Genomic DNA, 24357 nt, shown 5'->3' with positions numbered 1-24357 from the left:
GCGTCCTCCCTGCCGGGCTGGTCCTGCCGCTCCGGCCGCCGTTTACCCAATTCCAGGTGAATGTTCCCGGGTTTCGGCACCACTTGTTGCCTTCGCAGGCGCGCGGTGACCTGGCTCTGGAACGGCACAGCGGCCGACCACTGGCCGCGCGGTCCATCAGCTCACAGACACCAATGTGGTGGATGGCAAATGGCGTTCATTGCTGAGCGGCGCGGCACTATTTAGCCTAGGTTTACAGTGTCACTTCCGTCTGCTTACATCATAAGCTACAAGCTGTTGGCTACCTGGAGGGGGGCCCTGTGTGTCCGTACACCGCGACATCTTCCGGCCGCCAGGCCCTACCTAGCAACACACGTGTCTGCCAATACCAGGAGGAGGAACTGGGTGATGGAGCTGCTGTTGGACATCTGCTGCCTCCAACCATAGGGTCCTGTTCATGAAGAAAACATAGTGACAAGTCAGGCAAGACTTCTGTGAGCCAAGTGAAAGCCCTTTCTCCTAGATGCTCCCCCGGTGCCCCCTGTCCCCGCCTCTGCCGTTCCGAGGAGAGCTCCCTTCCGAGCCGTGGCTGGAGCTGTGCTGAGTGCTGGCCGAGTGTGCTGTGAGGAGCAGGGGCTGTGCCCGCTGGCTGCCCAGCAGTGAGCCCTGCTCTGCAGCAGGGGCTTCATGGGAACCCTGGGGGCAGGGGCCAGTCCTGGCCTTGCCCTGGCTCAGCCCAAACTGCTCCCCGTGCAGAAGGGCCTGTCAGCCCTGTGGCTCAGCACCACACTGCTATCCAAGGACACCCAGGGCTCACTGTGTGCCCTGGAAGCAGCACAGACCTTGGGTGGACACCCAAAACAGATAGTCAAGGGTCCTGATCATGGAAAGCTCGAGACAGAGCGTCAGCTCCTCCCCCAGCCTCACAGATTGCATTGCCCACAGCATCATCAGTTAGGGGAAAGCTGGGACACCTCCATGCTGAGGACATGTCTGCACAGGAGGACCCACAAGGTCTGCGCCTGAGCCTGCACCTGAAACTCCTATTGCCAGAGAGCCTCTCTGCAATGCCACTAGCATCTGAGCAAGGCCAGGAGAGAGACAAAGGGACACTCGGGAACTCCTTCCCCTTGCCCAGCCCGGCACACCACCTCCTACACAGCAGCAGTGCAGGACAGTCACCCTCAGGCTCTGCTCAGAGAGAAATGGCACCGTGGCAGCAGGAGAGATGCACTTCATCCCTTCTGCTGCTCGGCTGGACCAGGAGCTGTTGAAACACATGAAACCAACGGTCTAAAGGCTGTGCTGGGTGGGAGAGGAGAGCAGAGGTGCGTTGCTCAGGGAAGGCACCTGCACGGCAGACCATGGCCAGGAGGTGCCCCTATCTCCCCTGCATCAGGGTTCCCCTCAGCATCTCCCCCCCTCCCTGCCCAGGGCTCTGCTGCCTGCAGCTGTCCCTGCCAGCAGCTCTTTCTCTGGCCCCAGGGCCCTTCCCTGCCAGCGCTCACAGAGCCCAGCTCAGCCCTGTGGATAACTGGCTAGCTGAAAAAAGGTCTCATAGACATAGTCCAGCTGGCTGGACAAAAATGCACATCGCTCTCAGCTTAAATGAAGTAAAGCAAAATACACTGTCTTTGGCTGTTTTTGTTACACAATAACAGGAAGATTTTGGTGGGAAAAGAATGTTGCAGGTGGGAACAGAAAACGACAGAAGAGAAACTAGGGGCGGGCTTGGTATTTAGGCAACTAACCAATAATGAGCTTAACTTTTGTAATATGTATGAGCTAATTATAACAAGATATAAAAGGTGATTGTCGGGGACAATAAACGAAGTCTGCTGATCACTCATATTGAGTGACTGTGTCTTCCCTCTGTCGTGACAAATGGGACCCTAGAGAACAGGGACCCTAGAGAGGACTGAACCTGCGAGCCATGGTTTGACGGAGTTTCGGGTACCGGTCCTGAAAGCAGCGCAGGAGGCGGAAGGGCACAGTCCCCGCGCCCGGGAGCACCTACAGAGGGTTCCGCCGGCCACGCGTCGCCGAAGTCTTGCAAAGGCTGCAACAGCACTGACGAAGGTATGGAGAGACAAGCGACGTATGATTTGCTCATACGCTTTTTAGAAAAGCGGAGTGTTTGGGACATAGATTGTAAAAAGGAATTACTTGGGTTATTAGCGTATGGGATAGCATCCGGGACCCCCGCAGCAGCGGCGAGCGGCGGCGCGAGGCCCGGCAGGCCCCTTCCCGGCCACGGTTTCTCTCCAAGGCGGCACCCCCCCCCCCCTCCGATCCGATGCAAGCGGCCAAGCGAGCTAACATCTGGCTGCCCCCAGAGGTCAATCGGATCCTTTATATTCAGAACCTGCCGTATAAAATCACAGCAGAGGAAATGTATGATATATTTGGGAAATACGGACCTATTCGACAACTCAGAGTTGGAAATACTCCTGAAACAAGTGGAACAGCTTAAGCTTCTCAAGGAAAAATATGGACTTGATTAGAAACCCACACAAAAAAAAAAAAAAAAAGTTCTTCAGATGTCACCTACAAGAAATGGGTTTCTGCTTTGAACTAGCAAACATCTCTGTGTTTAAAAAGAAGCCTTTTGGCCTTGATGGAGATAATTTATTCTGTATTCTGTATTTATGCTGTATTCTGAATGTGGAAATTGGTTGGGACTAGGAGGCTGGCTTAAAGGCATTTTGCAAACGGGATTATTATTTTTGATCGTTATTGTAATAATAGTTTTTTGATCAAAACCAGCCAAAATTATTTGTAAGCATTAGGCATATCTGAAGAGAATGCCTTTATTTGAATCAGCAGTTAAGGTGTAGTTTAGTCTGATGCTGTGGTTTTATCTGCTTCTGGTGAATTTTTGAAGTGATGAAATCAGAGATACAAGGTATACTAAGAGTTAGGAGGTAATAAGGTAATAATCTAAGTAAGGGTGCTGTCTTTTATATCTACAAGTGCAATCTGCTTTTACGTAGCAGAGGGAAACTTGAACAATAAGGTTGCTTGAGCAAGATGTGCATGTGACAACTTGGGAAAAGGGATATCACAACTGGAGTGCAACAGTGTTTCTATGTCTGGCAGAGTGAAATCTTTCAAGACCTGAGTTTAGAGAGTCTAAAATAAATTGTTAGTATTCAGAAAACCCATCTTAAGCCTCTTTTGCTTCCATAGTGTTATGGAAGTCAACTGCTATTGTAGAGAATTAATGATTTTTTAATACATATTAACAAATACTACTGTTTTAACTTGAGGCAGTTGAGTGAGAAATACTCACGTGTAGCATTTGAGGGAATGTCAGCATAAATCACACTTAGAGTAAGACTGCATTTTTAATTACTGTACTCGTTAAGATTCGATGATGCCATAAGGCTAAGGCCTTTTATCACAGATTGGTTCTGAACTAAAAGGTGTGTGCACATGTAGATATGCACATTTGTGTTATTTTCCTTAATTGGCTACAAAATAATATAATTAGGTTGGAGACTAGATCTTGGGAATTTGTCTATTCTACTGTTTGTTAAGGAACGTGCACAACACACAGCACCCATGTAGGCTTGGCTTGTGGCATAGTTGTCAAATTTAGCATACACACTCAGACAGATAAGCAACGTACTCTTCTTGTGTGTATCACCTACAAGCCATTATGGCTTAGTGTGTAAATCTGTATGTAAGTATTGAAAAATCCACTTATGAATGTATATAGCTTAGAACTAATTTTTTCCCTTTGTTAATTCTTTGATATCAATGAGGTATTCTTCAGAAAATATATGGACTGGCTGGTTGCATAAGGGCAGTTGTTATTTGGACAGAAAATTGTTAATGGTCAGGGATTTTCCACTAAAATATTTGCAAATATTCCTAGTCAAACATCAGTTTGGTTTCTTTTTGGGTTTTGAGCTTGCATTAGTCCATGTTCAGAACTTTAAAATTGCCTTTGAATTTTTTAAACTTTTTATATCACTGGAACAGAAAGAGCATCTAAATTAAAGCTTCAAGCTAAATTTATTTTTCAAGTGTTTCTGGAATTATACTTCTGAACTGAGATTTTATAATTGATTTTATAATTGATGACTGTTGAAACTTACTTAAAGCGCTCTTTGTAGTTAACCAATGAGGGATTGCCTAGTATGTAATGTGTAGTTTAAAGAACCAATCTGTTTAAAGCGCGCGGCCTCTGATAACGTACATGAACTTGTGATTGTATACAATAAATCGACATATGCTTGCATCAAGCAGCGTCCCATCTCTCATCGCGGCAATTTGGTGACCCCGACGTGATGGGTTTATGAGCCGCCAGGCTGAGCAACAGGTCACGAGTCAACGTTGAATGAGCTGCTGAAAGGAAGCAGGAACTGAAAAAAAATGTCCCTCTGGAATTTAGAGGTGAGTTGTGGGAAACATGGGGAATGAGGCGTCTTCCCCCAAAAGAGATTATCTGAGCTTATGAAAGCTCTCCTTAATAAGCATGAAAAGAATATTCCTGGGCATGATCTCAAGGCAATCCTTAGATGGGTACAGGTAAAATTACCCACTGGGACTGCATCTAATATTTTTTACGCGAGAGTTTTGGGATGATGTGGGGGTAAAACGATGGGATGCGGCTACATCGGGGGATGCCAAAGCGCAGTGCATGCTCCCATGGTGGAAAAGCATTTTTGAGATTTTGAAAGCACAGGAAAAAAATCACAGAGAAAAAGCCGGGAGGGGAAGGAAACTCTCCTACAGTAACTCCGTTACCGCTGCAGAACCTGAAACCCCCCAACCCCTTGAAGGTTTTTGCCACAGGTTACCCCCCACAGGAAGACCCCTTTGATCCGGGGCCGGTGGACCCTGAAAAAGAGCCAGATTTATATCCCCCCAACCCACACAATGGGCTAGCATAAGACGTCAAGCCTTGAAAGAAGGAGACCTGGGCATTGCTAAAACAACAGTGGCCCCTGTGCTTTTTCAGGGTCGGGGGCCACAGCTGGAGGACTTGTCTTTTCCGGTAATTAAGAACTGCGTCACACCGTTACCGAGCACGGGCTTTCCTCTCCTTATTCTGCAAGTCTGTTCTCTTCTGTATTTGATACATACGTTTTGACTCCTCATGATCGTAAGTCTCTAGTGCAGCTGTTATTAGCTCCGACTCAATACGCGCTATGGGACTCACATTGGAGGGGGGGGCTTCAGGCACTCCTCCTCACCTATGTGGGTCACGGCAATGCCGCTATGGCCGTGCTGACCATACAACACCTTACTGGTACAGGTCGGCACTCTGACCCGGCAGCCCAAGCTCCGGACATCCATCAGGAGGCTCTCGAAGCAGTCCGTGAGGAAGTAAAAAAGGCTCTTCTTAAAATCCCTGACTCACAAAAGCCGCAGAAAGCTTTTATAAGTGTTACTCACGGACCCCGTGAGTCCTATATGGAATTTATTGACAGACTAAAAAATGCTTTAGCGCGTCAGGTGGATAACACGGAAGCGCGGGAAATATTGTTATTGAAATTGGCTGTGGAAAATGCTAATGCAAATTGCAAAAAACTGTCGCAATCTCTCCCTCATCCAAACCTCACATTGACTGAAATGATAGAAGCCTGCAATAGAATCAGCACTGTGGATCACAAATTTGAGGTTATGGATGCTGCCTTTGCAGCTGTATGTGGTCTGTCAGTAGTTTGTTACGGCTGTGGCAAACCAGGTCACTTAAGAAAGGATTGCCTGGCTATGAATAAAGGAGCTAAACACCAGACCCCTGGGTACTGCCCTGTAGGCCGAAAAGGGCATCATCATGCTAATCAATGTCATTCTAAGAATGATTTCCAAGGTCAACCAAAAGAGGGAAACCGATCGCAGAGCGTGGGGCAGCGACGCGTGCAGATACAAGTGCCGCAGCCGACATTCCAACCCCAACGGAGAGAAGCAACAGCACCTCGAGTCTTCGTCCAGCAGCAACCGGTAGCACCGGATTGGACCTAGCAACCTCCCACACAGTAATGTTACTCGATCCCTCGGTTCACTTATTGTCCACAGATTTCTCGGGACCCGTTTTTAGGCGGGGCTATTGAAATGCGCGATACCCTAAAATTGACATGGAAAGTAGATACCCCTATTTGGGTAGATCAATGGCCCCTACCACTGGAAAAGCTTTGCGCCCTCCAGAAACTAGTTATGGAACAGCTAACAAAAGGGCATATTTTGCCTTCCACTGCCCGTGGAGCTCACCTCTTTTTGTTATAAAGAAACAAACTGGCAAGTGGCACTTGCTCCACGAACTCAGAAAAAATTAATGATGCTACGGAAGACATGGGAGCCCTCCAACCAGGACTCCCGTCCCCCACTATGATTCCTCGACATTGGCATTTGACCGTTATTGATCTCAAAGACTGTTTTTTTAATATCCCACTCCACCCAGATGATGATCCTAAATTTGCCTTTTCAGTCCCTAGCATCAACGTGCAAACCCCATTGCTAAGATGCCAGTGGGCTGTGCTGCCACAAGGAATGAAGAACAGTGCCACAATCTGCCAGTGGTGTACCATCATATGGACGACATCCCAGTGGCCGCACAACATCACGAGGTCATGAAGGAAGCTGTAGCCCTTGTCACAGCTGCTGTTAATTCAGTAGGCCTCTGTATTGTGCCAGAAAAAATTCAAAAAATACCCCCATGGAAGTACTTAGGATGGCATATAAGGACTCAGACTATAGTTCCCCAGCCTTTACAGATACAGACAGACATAAAAAACTTGCATGACGTACAGAAATTGCTGGGAACAATTAATTGGGTCTGGCTGGGGTTGAGAATTTCTAATGAAGACCTAACTCCTTTATTTGAACTGCTTAAAGGGAATACCGACTTGTGTTCCCCCCGCAGTCTTGGTCTTGAAGCCATTGACTCTTTGCTAAAGGTTGCTACTGCAATCACTCACAGACAAGTACATCGCTGGGCTCCTGAATCACCTTTTCATTTGATTATTTTGAATCCCACTCGACAGCCTCATGCGTTAATATTTCAATGGGATTCTCAGAAATCAGACCCTCTGTTGCTTATCGAATGGGTTTTTTTTTATCAAATCAACCTACAAAAACTATTTCAACACAGCATGAGATGTTTGCTTTCCTGGTAATTAAAGCCAGACAAGGCTTGTTAACGCTATCAGGAGTAGATTTCGCTCGTATCTGTTTACCTGTGACAAGCACGTATTTACAATGGCTTTATCAGCAGTCAGACGCCTTTGTTATGGCATTGGCGGACTATAGAGGTCAACTCACATCCCACCCACCTTCGCATAAGCTGCTTAATATTGACTTTCACTTAATATCCAAGCCAAAAAGGAGCAATCAGCCATTACAAGCTTGTACTGTGTTTACAGACGGGTCTGGAAAATCGCACAAATCAGTCATTTTATGGTGGGATGACCAGCGTGGCTGATGGGGCTCGGACATAGAAACTGTTTCTGGTTCTCCTCAGATAGTGGAACTGGCTGCAGTTGTTCGAGTTTTTCGAAGGTGGTCCACACCGCTTAATCTTGTTACGGATTCAGCTTATGTTGCAGGGATTGTAGAACAAGCTGAAGCATCTGTACTACGTGATGTCTCACATTCTGAACTGTTTGCCTTATCACAAGAGCTTGTCTTTCTCTTAGACTCTTGCCCTCACCCCTATTTTGTTATGCGTGTCAGGGCACATACCTCTTTACCTGGCTTTATTGCAGAAGGGAATCGACGAGCTGATATGCTGACATTACCAGTACGAGTCCTACCAGATCGCCTAGCACAGGCTAAACTAAGCCATTCTTTCTTTCACCAGAATGCTGGAGGTCTCAAACGGCAGTTTGGGCTCACCTCCCAACAAGCGTCCAATATCATCGCCGTCTGTCCTGACTGTCAAAGGCATTCTTTTGGTCCATAGCAGGAGGGGTTAATCCTAGAGGACTACAGAGCTTACAACTATGGCAAATGGACGTTACACATTATCCAGGGTTTGGTAAATTAACTATGCCCATTCCCCTATTGGCACCTTTTCAGGTGCTCTCTTTTCTTCTTGTCACACAGGAGAGAAAGCTCGTGATGTCCGCAAGCATTTGATGCATGCTATTGCCACCTTGGGCATACCCTCCCAAATAAAAACGGACAACAGTCCCGCATATATCTCAGCTGCAACAAAGGACTTTCTTGACTCATGGGGCATAACTCACATTACCGGTACTCCTCATTCCCCTACAGGCCAATCTTTGATTGAACGCTCTCATCAGTCTTTGAAACGCTTACTACAACAACAAAAAGGGGGAATGGGGACTGCAACCCCTGAGGAACGACTAAAGAAAGCTCTGTGTGTTTTCAATTTTTTGAATTGTTCTCTAATAGATAATAATCCTCCGATAGTTGGGCATTTTAATGCGAATGCTTCACTTGAGGCATGAATTCAACCTCCGGTGTTGGTCCGTGATCCAGAAACAGGTAAGATTATGGGACCATATCCTCTTGTGACATGGGGAAGAGGTTATGCTTGTGTTTCCACAGAAAAATGCCCCGGGTGGATTCTGGCGAAGAACATACGACCCTTCCGTGAATCCCTACCACAATCAATGGGTGAGGACTCCGATCATCCTCCGGATCATCCCCTGGATCATCACCTCGATCAACAAGCTTCTGAACCTTCTGGGATCACAAATAACTGAAGCGGTATAATCTGAACGCTGTGGAATGAAAATTCATTTAATCAACGTAGAGAAGTATCAGTCATGGGAATTTCATGTACTGTATGCGGGCACTGTAAGCCTTGGGTCTTATGTGTGTGCTCTAACTGTAAAAAGGAATGGTGGTGTAGAGTAGTATTAGCCAAACGATGGTGTGAAGGCTGTCTTGTTAATGGAATTAATGCTGTTAAAATTCTGCTTACTTCAGGTCACGAGTCAGCAGAAGAACAAAGATATTGGGAATATTCCCGGGACTGGACCCTATCTGTATATAAACAAGCAGAAAGAGTCCTGCTCTGTGGTTTTGAGTGCAGTAAGACTAACCTGGTGCCTGCTGTTTGGACTCTTCTTAAACAGGACTGGGAGCAGGCTAAAGAAAAATGTGAAAAACGATTTGCATGGAAGCTAAGGGCAGGCCAGAAACAATTTTTTGAAATAGTGCTTATCTTCATGGTGACAGTAGGGATTGTGCAAGGCTACCCATTTCTTCCTGCACTTCCTAAGGTTAATGTATGGGTTACATTGGCAAATGTGACCAGACAAGACACTTGGTGTCTTGCCACTGCTTCACCTAATAACCCCTTTTCCACATGCCTCGTGGGCCTACCGCTAGATGAGTGGCCGGTACCTACAAATTTAAAAGCAATTTTTCCAAACCGGTCACAAAATCTGACAGAGAATTGGGACATATGGGTCCCCTGTCTCCCACAGGCTACCCTAGAACCACAAGAGATTGAGCTTCTTGGATCAGTGAAAATGGGTATTTGTGTGAAGTTGAACTATACAGGGAAAAATCACTCCAAAGCATGGCATGTCTCTCCTGCCCATCCCGTTTTTAAGAATGCTAGTGTTTGGTGTAATTACACGGCAACAAACTTGTCCAAGTCTAGCAATGCCCCCTTGTCATTACCATCGGGAGTATTTTTTATTTGTGGGGACAGAGCGTGGCCCATCATCCCTTCTCATAACAGGAGGTCCACGTAGCCTCGGCCGCCTTTCTGTCCTGACTCCTAATACATCTCTGATTTTACAGCACCGTCTCTCTCATAGGGCAAAGTGTAGCATTCATGCATATGCACCCGATTGTGAAAACCACGTGGAGTTTTGGTCTTGTAGTCAACGCTTTGCTGCCTCCCTTTTTATACCTGGAGCGGCCGCTGGAAAAGCATTAGCAACTTTAGATAAGCTTGGCTGCTGGCTTGCTCAACAAGGGAATGCTACTAGCAATGTATTGTCTGGTCTTTTATTAGATGTAGACAGGGTTCGCCATGCTTCATTGCAAAATAGGGCCACTATCGATTTTTTGCTTTTAGCGCAAGGACACGGCTGTGAGGATTTTGATGGCATGTGCTGCATGAATCTCTCTGACCACTCGGAATCGGTTCATGCCAGCATTTCAACAACTTAAAGCTGGAGTCTTTAAACTTTCACAAGACAACAGCTGGGATTGGTTGGATAAACTTTTTGGAGGATGGGGACTGTCGGGATGCTTAAGAAGTTTAGTGAAGACGATTGTTTATGCCTTAGCCGTTTGTGTCTTCTTGTTACTCTTTTTCCCTGTTTGTTGCAGTGTCTACAAAGATGGATAACACAATCTATGAAGAAAGTTCTTTTTGTGCAACAGGAAGGGGGAGATGTGGGACAGGGCCTGAGAGGCAAGTCTCCAAGTACGGTCCAGCTGATCAGCGGGGATGTGCTGGAGCTTGTGGGCCATCAACCTTGGGAGGCCGGCCATAAAACCTTGGCAGGATGGCTACAAACCTCGGGAGGACAAGGCATGTGAATAGGTAACAACTGACAGGAGGAGTCAGGCTGAGTAAAGATAAGGGAATGAGGAACAGATGGCCCAAAAGAGAAGTAACAACTTTGTGCTGATTGATGACTGTTGAAACTTACTTAAAGTGTTCTTTGTTTGTAGTTAACCAATGAGGGATTGCCTAGTATGTAATGTGTAGTTTAAAGAACCAATCTGTTTAAAGCGCGCGGCCTCTGATAACGTATATAAACTTGTGATTGTATACAATAAATCGACATTTGCTTGCATCAAGCAGCGTCCCGTCTCTCATCGCGGCAGTTGGAGCCCTGCCCCTGTTTCCCTGCAGGCTGTAGGCACCATCTCGCTGCCCTGCCTTGCTCTCATCCCAACATTGCCATGGGCTGGCTGATCCAGGCTCCCTCTGGCTGAGCTCTTGCACCGCAGCAGGACCCCTGGAGTGACAGTTCTTCCTCCCCATAGTCACTCTCCACCATCAGAGCTTGCCTTTGTCACATTTTTTCCTCTCTTGAGATTTTTCCCAGTTCCCAGCAAAGCTTTACCATCTCAGAAACTACGCTTCAAGCAGGGAACCCAACCTGTTCGGGGTTTTTTTGTGGTCTTTCCCCTCAAAAAAGTGAAGTCACCTCCACATGGTCTTCCAAACCACATGGCTTCTTCTGGCCTTTCAGCTTTTTCCAGGGACATGACCAAGCCCTGTGCCTGCTGCTGTCCTGTCATGTCCACAGGCAAAATGGACATGACAAGCCCTATCCCAGCCCTTCTCCTGGATGGGGCCTGTGGGGTCCCTTGGCAGAGGGACTGTCCCAGCCACGTTCCTGATGCTGGCCCGTCATCTCCAGAGGCAGAACTGACCTCACAGGCCCCTCACAGCCAGGCATGTCCTCCTGCATGAGGAGTTCCTGAGACCCAGGTGCCCTCCTAATACCAAACCCCTCCATCACCCTCCTTTTCTCCAGGGATGTGACCACCAAAAAACAAGTTTGTTTTTCTCAGATTTATCAAATACCTTTCCCGCAATCCATTTGAGTGGAGAAACATTCTTCAGATGAGCTCCTCTATTTGTGTTGACACATTCTATAGATGCTCTTATATCTCTATGGTTTGTTTTTTGGTTGGACTGACCTTTAACTGCGCAGCTGAGGCAGGGTCAGCTAGAGCAGCCTGCTCAGCAAGTGGTCTAGGTAGGCTTCCAAGACCATAGAAGCACAGAAACAGAATCATTGAGGTTGGAAAGGACCTTAAAGATCATCACATCCAACCGTAACCTGAGTATCAGTAAATCATCACTGAACCATGTCCCTAAGCACTGCAACTGTGTATTTCTGAAACACCTCCAGGGCTGGAGATTCCCCCAGCTCCCTGGGCAGCCTGTTCCAATGCTTGACCACCCTTGCAGTGAAGACGTTTTTCCTCATATGCAATCTGAACCTCTCCTGGTGTAACTTGAGGCTGTTGCCTCTTGTCCTGTCACTTGTTATCTGGCAGAAGAGACCTACCCCCAGTCATCTACAACCTCCTTTCAGGTACTTCTAGAGAGCATAAAGGTCTCCCTGAAGCCTCGCCCGCTCTAGACTGAACAAGCCAAGTCCTCTCAGACCCTCTTCATCCAAGCAAGGCTCCAGACCCTTCACCAGCCTTGTTGCCCTTCTCTGGATACACTCCAGGACCTCAACGTTTCTCTTGAACTGAATGGCCCAAACCACAAACACTTGGTTTGAGGTGTGGCCTCAGCAGTGCCGAGTACAGGGGGTCCATCACTGCCCTGGTGCTGCTGGCCACACTGTTTCTGATACCAGACACGATGCTATTGGCCTTCTTGGTCATCTGCACACAACTGCTGGCTCATGCTCAACCACCTGTCAATCCTCACCCTCAGGGTACCTCCCCAGCAGGCAGCCTTCCAGCCACTCTGGCCCAAGCCTGTAGAGTTATGTGGGGGTGTGGTGAGCCATGTGCAGAACTGGCACTTCTCCTGGATGAACTTCATACAACTGGACTCATCCAAATGATCCAACCTGTGCAGATCCCTCTGCAGAGCCTTCCTGCCCTCAAGGAGATCAGCACTTCCACCCCACTTGATGTTGTATGCAAACTCACTGAGGGTGCACTCAATCCAGACCATTGATAAAGTTCTGAAGCAGGACTGGCCTCAACACTGAGCCCATGGATCACCAGTAATTATGGGTCGTCACGTGGGTGTCACTCCATTTACTACCCCTCTTGGGGCTTGGCTGTCCAGCCAGCTTTAACCCAGCGTGGAGAACACCCACCGAAGCCATGAGCAGCCAGGTTCTCCAGGAGAATGCAGTGGGAGGTGGAGCCAAAAGGCTTTTTTAAGGTCCAGGTAGAGAACACCCCCAGGCTTTCCCTCATCCGCTAGGCAGGCCACCTTGTCACAAAATGAGATCAGATTCATCAAGCAGGACCTGCCTTTCATAGATCTGTGTTAGCTCGTCCTGACCTCCTGGTTGTCCTATGCTTGCTGTTGGCTGTTGTTCAGGATGATCAGCTCCACAACCTTCCTGGCACTAAGATCAGGTTGACAGTCCTAGGAACCTCTTTTCTACGTTTCTTGTAGGTGGGCACCACTTTGACTAACCCCTAGGCTTCTGGTGCCTCCCCAGTATAGCCAGGAGTCTTGATAGTCACCCCTGGGGGAATGCATTTAGAGAAACAGACCAACGGTTTTCACAGTGTTCCTGGATCACGGCATGTCCGTAGCCAAGGACACTTTCCAAAGCACTTTGTCCTCCCTGGACATGAGGTTCACCTGCACCACATGTCCTCTGGGGCTGCAGAGGCAACACAGACAGACACGTCCTCTCCTGCCAGCACTGCACAGCCCAGCCCTTTGTCCCTCTGGTCTTGAGGACAGCTGTGTTTCCTCTCCTTAGGGACATTGCATTTCACCGTTACAGTGCCACCTGCCAACCACCCCAGTATGCTCTGCAGCAAAATTTAGCATGCATTGGACTTTGGGCACTTGGTACCCGCTATTTTTGTTACATGTTTGATCTTGGCCCTGGTGCCACAGCTGAGGTCCAACACGTCCCTTCTCTGCCATAAAGAACCTAAATCAGGGAGAACAAGGGGCCAAACTCTTACTTAACCAGCCTGAGGAAGCCTTAGGATCAATGACCTCACATCTTACTGGGGACTTTTCTGACCCCGTGGGTTTACATGGCAAGCGTTTGGGAGCGCTCATGGGGTTTGTAGGGCTGACAAAGGTGAGAAGAGGTCAAGAGTTGGCCCCATGGCCAAGAAAGCCACATTCAGCTGGCTCTGAAATGGACCTGCTACCTCCCTGAGCTCATAAGTAATTCTAGCTGTGAATTCTCTCTGTGACAAACCAATGCAAGAAAGGCCATAAGACAGTGTGCAGCATTTGTAAGAGAAAGGCGTGAGAAACAAGGCACAGGAACAGCCCTACAAACACCAAGTGAGTGAAGAAGGAGAGGGGGCAGTGAGGGAGAGGCTTGCTGGGCTCATGGAAGCCAATGGTCAACCCACTGACCCCGACGTTCACAGGTCAGCACAGTGACAATGTTCCTTTAGGTGTCTGTAGGTTCTTTACATCAGCATTTTAGCATTGCTGCCAGATGGGCCAACAGCTGTGATGCTCAGCTGGATCTGAAACCCTGTGTCAGCCCTGTCCACCTTGGCTCCAGAAGCAAAGGAATGATGGAGTCTCATCTCCCAGGGGCAGTGAGGCAGGAGAGCAGCGGAGTGCAGGTGCCGGGCCTCAGGGTGGCAGGCTGTGGCCAATGCTGGGAACTTTCACTGGGCAGTATCACTCAAGGGAGAAGAATTCAGTGCAAGTGGTCACAAGGAGGCCATGAGGCCCCAGGGCCAGAGGACAACTCGCCTTCTCATAGGCCTTGGTGGCAGAGACAATGGCCATATGCAAGGGGACAACCCTTGGGTTCTTTTGGTGACTTCCAGCCTTGCCCGTGCCCTTTGCCTTCCATCTCACGCTGTCCTACGCTGTCCCACGGCTGATGCTTTTCCCCGGCAGGCTGCAGGCACCCATCTGGCTTCCCCACCTTGCTCTCACCCTGCCCTTGCCACACATGCACCGATGTCTGCCCACCCTCACACGCTGTTCCTGCAAACACACACACATGCACTGATCCCACACTCCTTCTGGACGACGTCTCCCACCACAGCACAAGCCCTTGAGTGACTATTCCTCCTCCTGACCTCCAGTCTCCACTTTCCCAGCTGCACTGGCTGGCAGTGCTTCTCCCTCCTGCTCTTCCCTACCTCCAAGGAAAGCTCCACCACCTGGGAAACCACCCTTCAGGCGGGCATCCCGACCCGTCACCCTCCTGGAGGCCTTTCCCCTGACCATGCCACAGCCTCACCGCGCTCTTCCAAGGCTGCGAGCCTTTCAGCTTCTCGCATAGACACGAGCAAGCGGTGTGCCTGCTGCTGTGCTGCCATGTTCTCAGGCAGCAGCGACGTGACAAGCAAGAAAGAAGCCCCTCGGTGGAGTGAGCCCAGGTCCTTAGGCAGAGGGGATCTCACAGCCCCTGTGCCACCCAGGGCCCTTCTGCTGGCCCTCCCGAGACACTGGCAGATGGAGCTTAACAGCACGTGTCCCAGCCATGAGTCAGGGGCTGCCCTACGCGCTGTTTCAGGCAGAGGTGACCTCACCGCCCCTTTCCCAGGCACATTGCTGCTGTTGGGCTGTCCCCTCCGCAGGCAGAACTGGCCTCACTGCCCCCGTCACAGCCATTGGCTTCCTGCTGGAATGTGAGTCCCTGAGACACAACTGACCACGAGATACCGTCCTCAGCCGTCACCCTCCCCGTGGCCCAGCACCCCAGCAGATAAAGGGAAGCTTCTCTCAGCCAATTTATCTCATGGATTTCGTACCCACCGTTTGGGTGGAAGAACAGTCCTCAGGGGAACTGCTCTGTTTCTACTGGACACTGTTTTGTCTCTGCTTCTGCGCCTCTGTTTTCCCTTCTTCCCCCTGCTATCCCATCCCAACTGAGCTCTCCAGGGAAGTGAGTCAATGAGTCCTAGAATATCTCAGGTTGGGAGAGGCCCCTGTAAAGGCCCTTGTCCAGCTGTCCTGCTCAAGGCAGGGTGAACTGGATGGCATCTCTCAAGGGCTCTGCCCACTTTGGCATCATCCACAGAAGGGTCTGAAAAGCCACTTTGTCAGCTTGTACTGGGAGACAATCAAGACATTCAACACAGTTGGCCCAACTGCTTGCACTGGAAGATGTCACTAGTCAGTGGCCACCAGGAGGACTTGACCATTGGTGACATTTGGTCTTGAGGCCCTGTGGCGTATGATGCACCGACTCTAGGAGCGGATTGAAGGCACGAAGACACTTGAAGACACCTCGGAGACACTTTATTAAAATCAAGCAAGCCTTTTATACCTTTGCAGGGGGCTGACGTGTCAGCCTGTAACTGTGCTCAGCAATTTTCCACTCTGGGCTCTTTTTTTATTACAGACACAGCAGCTCAGAAACTCCCTTGATCTACAAGGCCACAAGCTCTGCAGACCACTCCCTATCTTCAAGGTTCTCCTCTTGCTCCCATGGCTTCCTTCCAACAAGCATAACTGTGTCTCTCTCCCAAGGTCGGGTTTCGCTCCCTGACGCCGTTGAGCTAGCTTGAGACATAGCCACAAGCCGCCAGCCAACTTCCCACCCACAGTGTCCTCCATTTCTTCACTCCAGAAGTCACCCATCTGCCTCTACAGAAAGTGCAGGAGAAAAAGTCAAATCCCTTGCAAAGGTGCAGGCACAAACCATCCCCTTCTTGCCTCAATACGTAGGGGTGCAGCAGTCCCTTTGATGTCCCACAACTACCTGGAACTGGCTGCAGGAGTATTTCCACCATCATTTCCCCAGACACTACGGTGAGGATGACCAGCCTGTATTTCTCCCAATTGTCCTTCTTGCTTTTCCTGAACAAAGGCTGGATGTCTGCCTTTTGCCAGGACCCCAGAACCTCCCTGATTGCTCGGACACATTTGAGGGCACCATCCAGAAAGGGTGCCGTGACCAGACAGAGGCACTTGCAATGAGCCTGCCCACGGCGGGTGAGATGAATCCTCCTGGGACAGTGGCCTTTGTTCCTGCAGTCACACACAGGAACGGCGGTGCCCTGGGAGGTGTCCCCACCTCAGCTGGCCTCATGCACTGCTGGCGTGGTTGAACCCCAGCCTCACGCACACAGGGGTGCTCAGAGGCACGAGCCCGTCCCTGGCACGTGCGGAGGCAGAGCACTGCAGCGGGCACAGTGACTGCCTGGCCTCCTGCTGCCCCTGCCAGAGGCTGGCAGCACCTCAGCCCGGGGGTGTCGCGCCCTGCTCGGCACCTCGCGGAGATGGCCCTCGTCATGAGCAATGGGCACGGGGACCTCGGTTCAAGGGAGCACGTTGCAGTGCTGCATTCAGGTGGTCTCCACAAATCCATAGCATTTGATGGAGGCCAGCACCGTCACAGAGTGCCCGTTGCCTGCCCCTGCCTGCGCTCACAGGACTGCCACGCAGCACGGCGGTGACCAAGCTGCCAGAGCACTCAGGCCTTACACCAAGGCAGGGGGTCAGAAGGAGAGTGTGGAAGTGGAAGGAGGACAGCACTGGAGAGCCAAGGGCTGGTGTTCCCTGGTACTGCTGCCATGCCAGGAATTTTTTCCCCTCCGTCTGTGGATACAGGAACTGTCCCTGCAGCTCCAGAAAGACCTTGGAAGGAAGAATCCCAGGAAAAACATAGTGGTTTAATGGCCCTTTGGATTTGTTAGATGAGGAGAGAGCAGGGCACCTTCAGAAAAGAAAATCACAGAGGGAATTAGAATGGGGACGACAAATTTATCAGAAATGAAATACCCTAAGAAACTAGAACAAATTCAGAAGACACTCTGGGTCTTTGATAAATTACATTATAAATGTTATTCAAAATTTTATTCCTTCAGAAGAAGATACAGTTATCAGTTTGCACATTGCACCCTTGAGCTCCTGGTTCCTCATGCTGTAGATGACGGGGTTCACTGCTGGAGGCACCACCGAGTACAGAACTGCCACCACCAGGTCCAGCAATGGGGAGGAGATGGAGGGGGGCTTCAGGTAGGCAAACATGGCAGTGCTGAGAAAGAGGGAGACCACGGCCAGGTGAGGGAGGCACGTGGAAAAGGCTTTGTGCCGTCCCTGCTCAGAGGGGATCCTCAGCACAGCCCTGAAGATCTGCACGTAGGACAGCACAATGAAAACAAAACATCCACAGGCTAAACAGGAACTAATGACAAGTAGCCCCACTTCCCTGAGGTAGGTGTGTGAGCAGGAGAGCTTGAGGATCTGTGGGATTTCACAGAAGACCTGTCCCAGGGCATTGCCTTGGCAGAGCGGCAGTGACAGTGTATTGGCCGTGTGCAGCGCAGCACAGAGAAACCCACTGGCCCAGGCAGCTGCTGCCATGTGGACACAAGCTCTGCTGCCCAGCAGGGTCCCGTAGTGCAGGGGCTGGCAGATGGCCACCAAGCGGTCATAGGCCATGACGGTGAGGAGAAAATACTCTGCTGAAAGGAAAAAGACAATCAGGAAGAGCTGTGCAGCACATCCTGAGTAGGAGATGTCCCTGGTGTCCCAGAGGGAGTTGGCCATGGCTTTGGGGAGAGTGGTGGAGATGGAGCCCAGGTCGAGGAGGGAGAGGTTGAGGAGGAAGAAGTACATGGGGGTGTGCAGGTGCTGGTCGCACACTACGGTGGTGATGATGAGTCCGTTGGCCATGAGGGCAGCCAGGTAGATGCCCAGGGAGAGCCAGAAGTGCAAGAGCTGCAGCTCCCGCGTGTCTGCCAATGCCAGGAGGAGGAACTGGGTGATGGAGCTGCTGTTGGACATCTGCTGCCTCTGGGCATATGATCCTGTCACAGGAGAAAATAACAGTGATAATTTAGGGGAGACTTCTGCAAGCAAAATCAAAGCCATTTCCCACAGACCACCCCCCCGTCACACACAGACATCCCTCTCTTTTCTCGGAGACCTTCCTGCAGCTGTGTGGCTGCAGCCCTGCTTGGTGCTGGCCGTGTGGGCGATGAAGAGCAGGGCATCTGCCCACGGGCTCTTGACCAGCCAGCCCCACTCTGCAGCAGTGGGTGGGGGCAGGGACCAGTCCTGGTGTTTAACTTTGTCCTGTGAAACCAGTGCCAATGCAGAAGGGCTGGTCAGCGTCTGCAGCGCCAGTGCTAAGGAACGGGAAGGGTGAAGGCATTTTAAGGGAGTTTTAGTTTTTTTCACAGCTCCCCCCATCTCTCCTGTTGAGTATTCTCGCATGTCAGAAAAGCAGAGCATTTTTGCTGCCCTCAGGTGGAACAGAGTGAGGTCTGTGAGGCAAGAGGATTGCCTGTGGGTGAGTGCACAGTGAGGGGAGGTGGTCTGTCCTGCTGGTTCCCGGTGTCTGTGGGCTTGCACCTTCCTGAGATGAATGGTGGCCACACTCCCATGTTACCCTGAAATACCACAAGGCACTGCTGAGAACAGACTGACCCACCACAGACCAGTAAAGGTTGTAGACTTTCATCAGAAGTCAGCATCCCACCCACAGCAAAGGATACACAGCTCATTTCACCCACCCCAACAGCGTTTTCTCCATCACAGAAACTCTACGCCTCTACGTGGGGCTTTCAGATCACTAATGGGTGCGAGGGGACAGGTTTCCATTCTGGAGGGCAACGCACTGCTTGGAAGGGAACTTCAAGGAGGTAGCCAAGTGCCCTAACAAGAGCATCAGGTTCAGGGAGAACCAGCCCCACACAGGGCATTGCCCACAGCCCCACAGCTGAGCGGAAAGCTGGGACACCTGTTCCCATGGACACACCTGCAGGAGAGGACCCCCAAGGTCAGAGTGTGACTCTGCAGCTGAAACACTCATCCCCAGAGAGCCTGACAGCAAGAGCTAGAGAATAAAACTAACACCAAAAGGCAGAGAAAGAAGTAAAATTGCACTGACGGTCTAGGTAAGAGAGTCCAGGGCGAGCGTGTCGGGCACTGAGGGCAGCGCTGCCCTTGCCCAGCTCTGCTCGCCACCTCCCACACACCAACACTGCCGGGCAGCTGCTCTCAGCCCCTGTGCTCTGCAGAGGGACCGGGGCACGTGGCTGCAGAGCTGCACCGCGGCTCTGCTGGAGCTCTGGCTGCAGAGGGGGGGGCTCACACCTCGGGACCCCCAGCCCTGAGGGCAGAGGCTTTGCTGGGGGGAGAGCAGCCAGGGGGATGCCTCAGAGAAAGGGGTCTGCACTGCACATGGTCAGAGAGAGCTTTCTGATTCTGCTTTCAACAACAATTCTGTCTGAAGTTTCCTATCAGTCCTTGCAATATCCTGGATGTCAGGAGATTTTCCTTGTGGGAGGTATCTCCCTGTGCCAGGTCTTTCCCTGTCAGCGCTCACAGACCACATCTCTGCCTCTGTGCACTGGCCCCGCACAAACGTGCCTCTCTGCAGGGCACTGGCTGGGCGCAGGGTCCTGTCCGCAGGGGGAAAAGGGCAGCTCAGAACGACCCTGATGGCTCCAGCAAAGGTGCTGCTGCTGCTGTTCATAGGCGGAGGAGTGGCTGAGGGCACTTCAGGAGGCTCCTGGCAGACCTCCTCATCACCCAGAGTTACAGCTGGCAGTCTCAGGGACATCTTCAAACTCGAGATCTCCATTAACTTTTCTGCCTTCCCTCTCCTGCCCCCAACAACAGAAAGCTGAAAACACAGATTGAGGAGAGCCCTGGATTTATCATAGCAATCCCTGCGCTGACCTTCGATACGAGAAGTCTCATCCAGACACATTCTGAGGGTAACCTATCCTTGTAAGCAGCGCTCAGCCATGCAGCACACTCTCAACAGCAGAGAGATCCTTCCCTCTCGGGGCTCAGTCCATACGCCCCCAGAGCTGTGGGGAGCCCCCCGGCAGGCTGAGAGCTGCCCCTGGCAGGCGGCAGAGCCCCTGCCCCAGCACACAGCCCCCGCGGCTGCAGGGACCCTGCTGGCAAGGACAGCCCTGGGCACCCCTGCCTGCACAGCCACCTTCACAGCCCTGCAGCCGGCCCTGGCACAAGGCAGCCCACATGCCCTGGCCCTCCCACGCTGCAGCAGGGAAGCCCTGCTCTGCAGCACACTGGCCTCCTCCACAGCAAAAGGCTCCCACACGGTCCCACAGGCTGGGGGGGGCCCAGCTGCTGCAGACCTGGCTAGCAACTGCAGAGGCATTGCCCTGCAGCCACACACTTACCGGCTCAAGGGCTCTGCAGATTTCTCCAGCAGGGAGCTCTCAGCAGCCTCCCACCAAGGGCTGCTTTTGAGCTCTCCCTGCCTCCCTCCTCTGCCCCTCTGGGCTCCCTCCAGCTGTCCCTGGGGCTGCAGGGGAACCTGCTGGGCAGCAGCATGAGGCAATCCCTCATGGGCCTTGCCTCACCTGGGGACACACTTATTTCCAGCACTGGCAATTCCCTTACTAGGAAAGATTTCTGCATGAGTCACCTTTTGTTAACCCTTCAGTAGCCAGCACAGAAGGAAGACTGCAGCAAAGGATCCAAGCACTCCTAAAGGAGCGTGTGTGTACGTGTGTGTCTGGTGGTTCTGCAGGCAGGGCAGGGAGGATGTCCTCAGTGCTTCAGTAAGCCCTGCAGAGCCCATTGCAGCACTTCATTGCACAGTCCGAGGGCTCAAGACTCAGCTCTCCTTTGCCCAGGCCACGTCTCTGCTCTGAAGCAAAGCCTTTGCACCCACGGGCTCGGGGACACTTGGTACCAGGTTGCCTTATGGCCAGGCAGAGCTGGGCTGGTGCCACAGCTGGGGGGCTTCAGCCCAGATGTGCAGCAGTGCCCTCAGCCAGGGGCCCACGCAGAGGCAGCTGGAGCCCGTCCTGTTGCAGACAGAGCTGTGACACTGAGGGAACCAAGTGCCAGGGCAGGTGGCAGAGCTCAGCACAGTTGCTCGGCAAGGACAGCAGCCTCCAACAGGTCCAACATTGAAAATGGAGTTTATGCTTGTGGGGCACTTCCAGGGCACCCAAAGGAGCGTTCCCTCCTTCTGCACAGGCCACAGCCTGCCAGTGTGTGACCTGGGGCCTGCACTCTGCTGCTCTCCTGCCTCACTCCCCCTGGGAGATGAGACTCCACCGTTTCTTTGCTCCTAGAACCAAGGTGGACACGAATGATGCAGGGTTTCAGATCCAGGGGAGCATCACAGCTGCTGGCCCATCTGGCAGCTGTGCTAGAATGCCGATGCAAAGAACCTGCAGACACCTAAAGGAGCATTGTCACTGTGCTGCCCTGTGACTGTCGGCGGGTGGTTACTTGACCCCTGGCTTGCAGGATCCCACCAAGCCTCTGTCTCGCTGCTCCCCTCCTTCTTCACTCACCTTGATGTCTATAGGGTTGTTCTCTCACATAATTCTCACTCCTCTCCCGTTGTGTTTGGTCCTTTCTGCCATAGGGGATCACAGAGGTGCCACTAGAATTGCCTGTTGGCTCAGGTTTGGGCAGGGGCTGGTCCCTTTTGGAGTCAAATGAAAGTGGCTGTTATGGCCATGGAGTCAGCTCTTGGTCTCTTCTCACCTCTGCCAGCCCTACAAACACCTCCAAACCACTCCCAAACCCCTGCCATGTAAACACACAGGATCTCTAAATTCCCCAAGAAGATGTGAGGTTATTGATCCTAAGGCTTCCTCACGATGCTTAAATAAGACTTTTCCCCTTCCTCACCCTGATTTAGGTTATTTCAGAGCAGAGTTACCCTTAACCACACCTGTGTCACCTGGGCCAAGCGCAGACATGTAACAACAAAAATAACAATGGGTACCAAGTGTCCAAGGTCCCACGCCAGCAAAATATTTTGCTGCAGCGCATGCTGGGGTGGTGGGCAGAGGTCACTGTGAAGGTGAAATGAGATGTCCCTAAGGAGAGCAATCCATGCTGTCCCTGGGACCAGAGACATGCAGGGCTGGACTGTGCAGTGCTGCAGGAGAAGGCATTGCTGCCAGTGATGCCTCTGCAGCCCCAGAGGACATGTGGTTCCGGTGAACCTCATACCCAGAAAGGACAAGGTGCTTTTGATTGTGTCCTTGACCATGGACATCCCGTGATGCAGGGACACTTTGAAAATCATTGGTCTGTTTCTCTATTGCCTCAGCACAGCGATGACTTTCAACAGTGCTGGCTAACTGGGGAGGCCCAAGACGGCTGAATGTTAGTCAAGTGGTGCCCACCTACAGGAAGGGTAGGAGGGAGGATCGGGATAACTACAGGCCTGTCAACCTGATCTTAGTGCCAGGGAAGGTTGTGGAGCTGATCATCCTGAGCGCCATCGCACAGGAGCCGCAGGAAAACCAGGAGGTCAGGACCAGCCTGCATGGGTTTATGAAAGGCAGGTCTTGCCTGATGAACCTGATCTCCTGCTGGGACAAGGTGACCTGCCCAGTGGATGAGGGAAAGGCTGTGCATGCTGTCTACCTAGACCTTAGGAAAGCCTTTTGGCTCCATCTCCCACTGCATTCTCCTGGAGAAACTGGCTGCTCATGACTTCCAGTGGTGTTCTCCGTGCTGGGTTAGAGCTTCTGGACAGCCAAGCCCCAAGAGGGGTAGTAAATGCAGTGACATCCAGGTGACGATGGCCCATGAGGAGTGGCGTTCCCCAGGGCTCAGTGCTGGGGCCAGTCCTGTTTCAGAACTTCGCCAGTGACCCAGACAAGGGGATTGAGTGCACCCACAGTGAGTTTGCATACAACATCAAGTTGGGTGGCAGTGCTGATCTCCATGAGGGTAGTAAAGCTCTGCGGAGGCATCTGCACAGGTTGGATCATTTGGATGAGTCCAGTTGTATGAGGTTCAACCAGGAGAAGTGCCAGTTCTGTACTTGGGTCACAACAGCCCCACACAACGCTACAGGCTTGGGCCAGAGTGGCTGGAAGGCTGCCTGCTGGGGAAGCACCCTGAGGGTGAGGGTTGACAGATGGTTGAGCATGAGCCGTCAGTGTGCCGGGGAGGCCAAGAAGGCCAATAGCATCCTGTCTGGTATGAGAAACAGTGTGGCCAGCAGGACCAGGGCAGTGATGGACCCCCTGCACTCGGCACTGGTGAAGCCACACCTTGAACACAGTGTTTCCGTTTTGGGCCCCTCACTGCAAGAGAAACGCCGAGGATCATGTCCAAGAAGGGCAACAAAGGTGGTGAAGGGATTGGAGGCCTGGTCTGTTGAAGGGTGTCTGACAAGACGGTTTTCTTTGGAAAAGAGGTTTTACCCTGGAGAAGAGGAGACTCAGGAGGGATCTTACTGCTCTCTAGAGTTACCTGAAAGGAGGTTGTAGATGAGTGCGGGTAGGTCTCTTCTGCCACAAAACAAGTGACAGAACAAGAGGAAATAGCCTCTAGTTATACCAGGAGAGGTTTAGATTGCGTACGAGGAAAAACATCTTCACTGCAAGGATGGTCAAGCATTGGAACAGGCTGCCCAGGGAGCTGGGGGAATCACCAGCCCTGGAGATGTTTCAGAAATACATGGACATAGTGCTTCGGGACATGATTCAGTGATGGAATTGGCTGCCCTGAGGTAATGGTTGAATTTGATGGCCTTTAAGGTCTTTTGCAACCTAAATGATTCTCTGCTCTTATGCTTCTGTGATTTATTGCAAGCGAACCGAGACACGTTGCTGAGCAAGCTGGTCCAGCTCACCCTGCTTCAGTTGGCGGGCTGGATACAATGATCTCCAGAGGTCAGTCCAACCTGGAAAAAAAAAACCATACAGCTATAAGAGCATATATAAAAAATGTCAACACAACTACGGAAGTTCATGTGAAGAATATTTCTCCACACAAATGGCTTGTGGGAAATGCATTTGAGAAATCTGAATGAGACAAGGCTGCTTTTCTGTGGCCAGGTCATGGGTTAGAATGAGGGT

At 51.2% G+C, this 24357-nt stretch overlaps 1 protein-coding gene and 2 long non-coding RNA genes across 3 annotated transcripts in view; all 3 read right to left on the bottom strand.

The window, feature by feature from the left end:
- Positions 1 to 24357, bottom strand: part of LOC308057221 — a 199044-nt gene that overhangs the window by 43884 nt on the left and 130803 nt on the right. The gene's annotated exons all lie outside the window — the stretch shown is intronic.
- Positions 1 to 24357, bottom strand: part of LOC308057219 — a 57709-nt gene that overhangs the window by 823 nt on the left and 32529 nt on the right. Inside the window, exon 2 of the long non-coding RNA XR_013925184.1 lies at positions 22706 to 22967. This is a non-coding gene — a long non-coding RNA (uncharacterized lncRNA). The remainder of the gene's footprint in view (positions 1 to 22705; positions 22968 to 24357) is intronic.
- LOC308057239 (olfactory receptor 14C36-like) lies at positions 17375 to 18345 on the bottom strand (the record flags this gene model as incomplete). The annotated part of the gene is made up of 1 exon (XM_080411359.1): positions 17375 to 18345. Exon 1 carries the CDS (start codon positions 18314 to 18316, stop codon positions 17375 to 17377), a length of 942 nt encoding a protein of 313 aa, XP_080267485.1. The 5' UTR covers positions 18317 to 18345.

Source organism: Falco punctatus (genome assembly GCF_963210335.1).
Source record: "Falco punctatus genome assembly, contig: scaffold_40, whole genome shotgun sequence".
Lineage (NCBI taxonomy): Eukaryota > Metazoa > Chordata > Aves > Falconiformes > Falconidae > Falco > Falco punctatus.
This window is presented reverse-complemented; position numbering and strand designations above follow the sequence as displayed.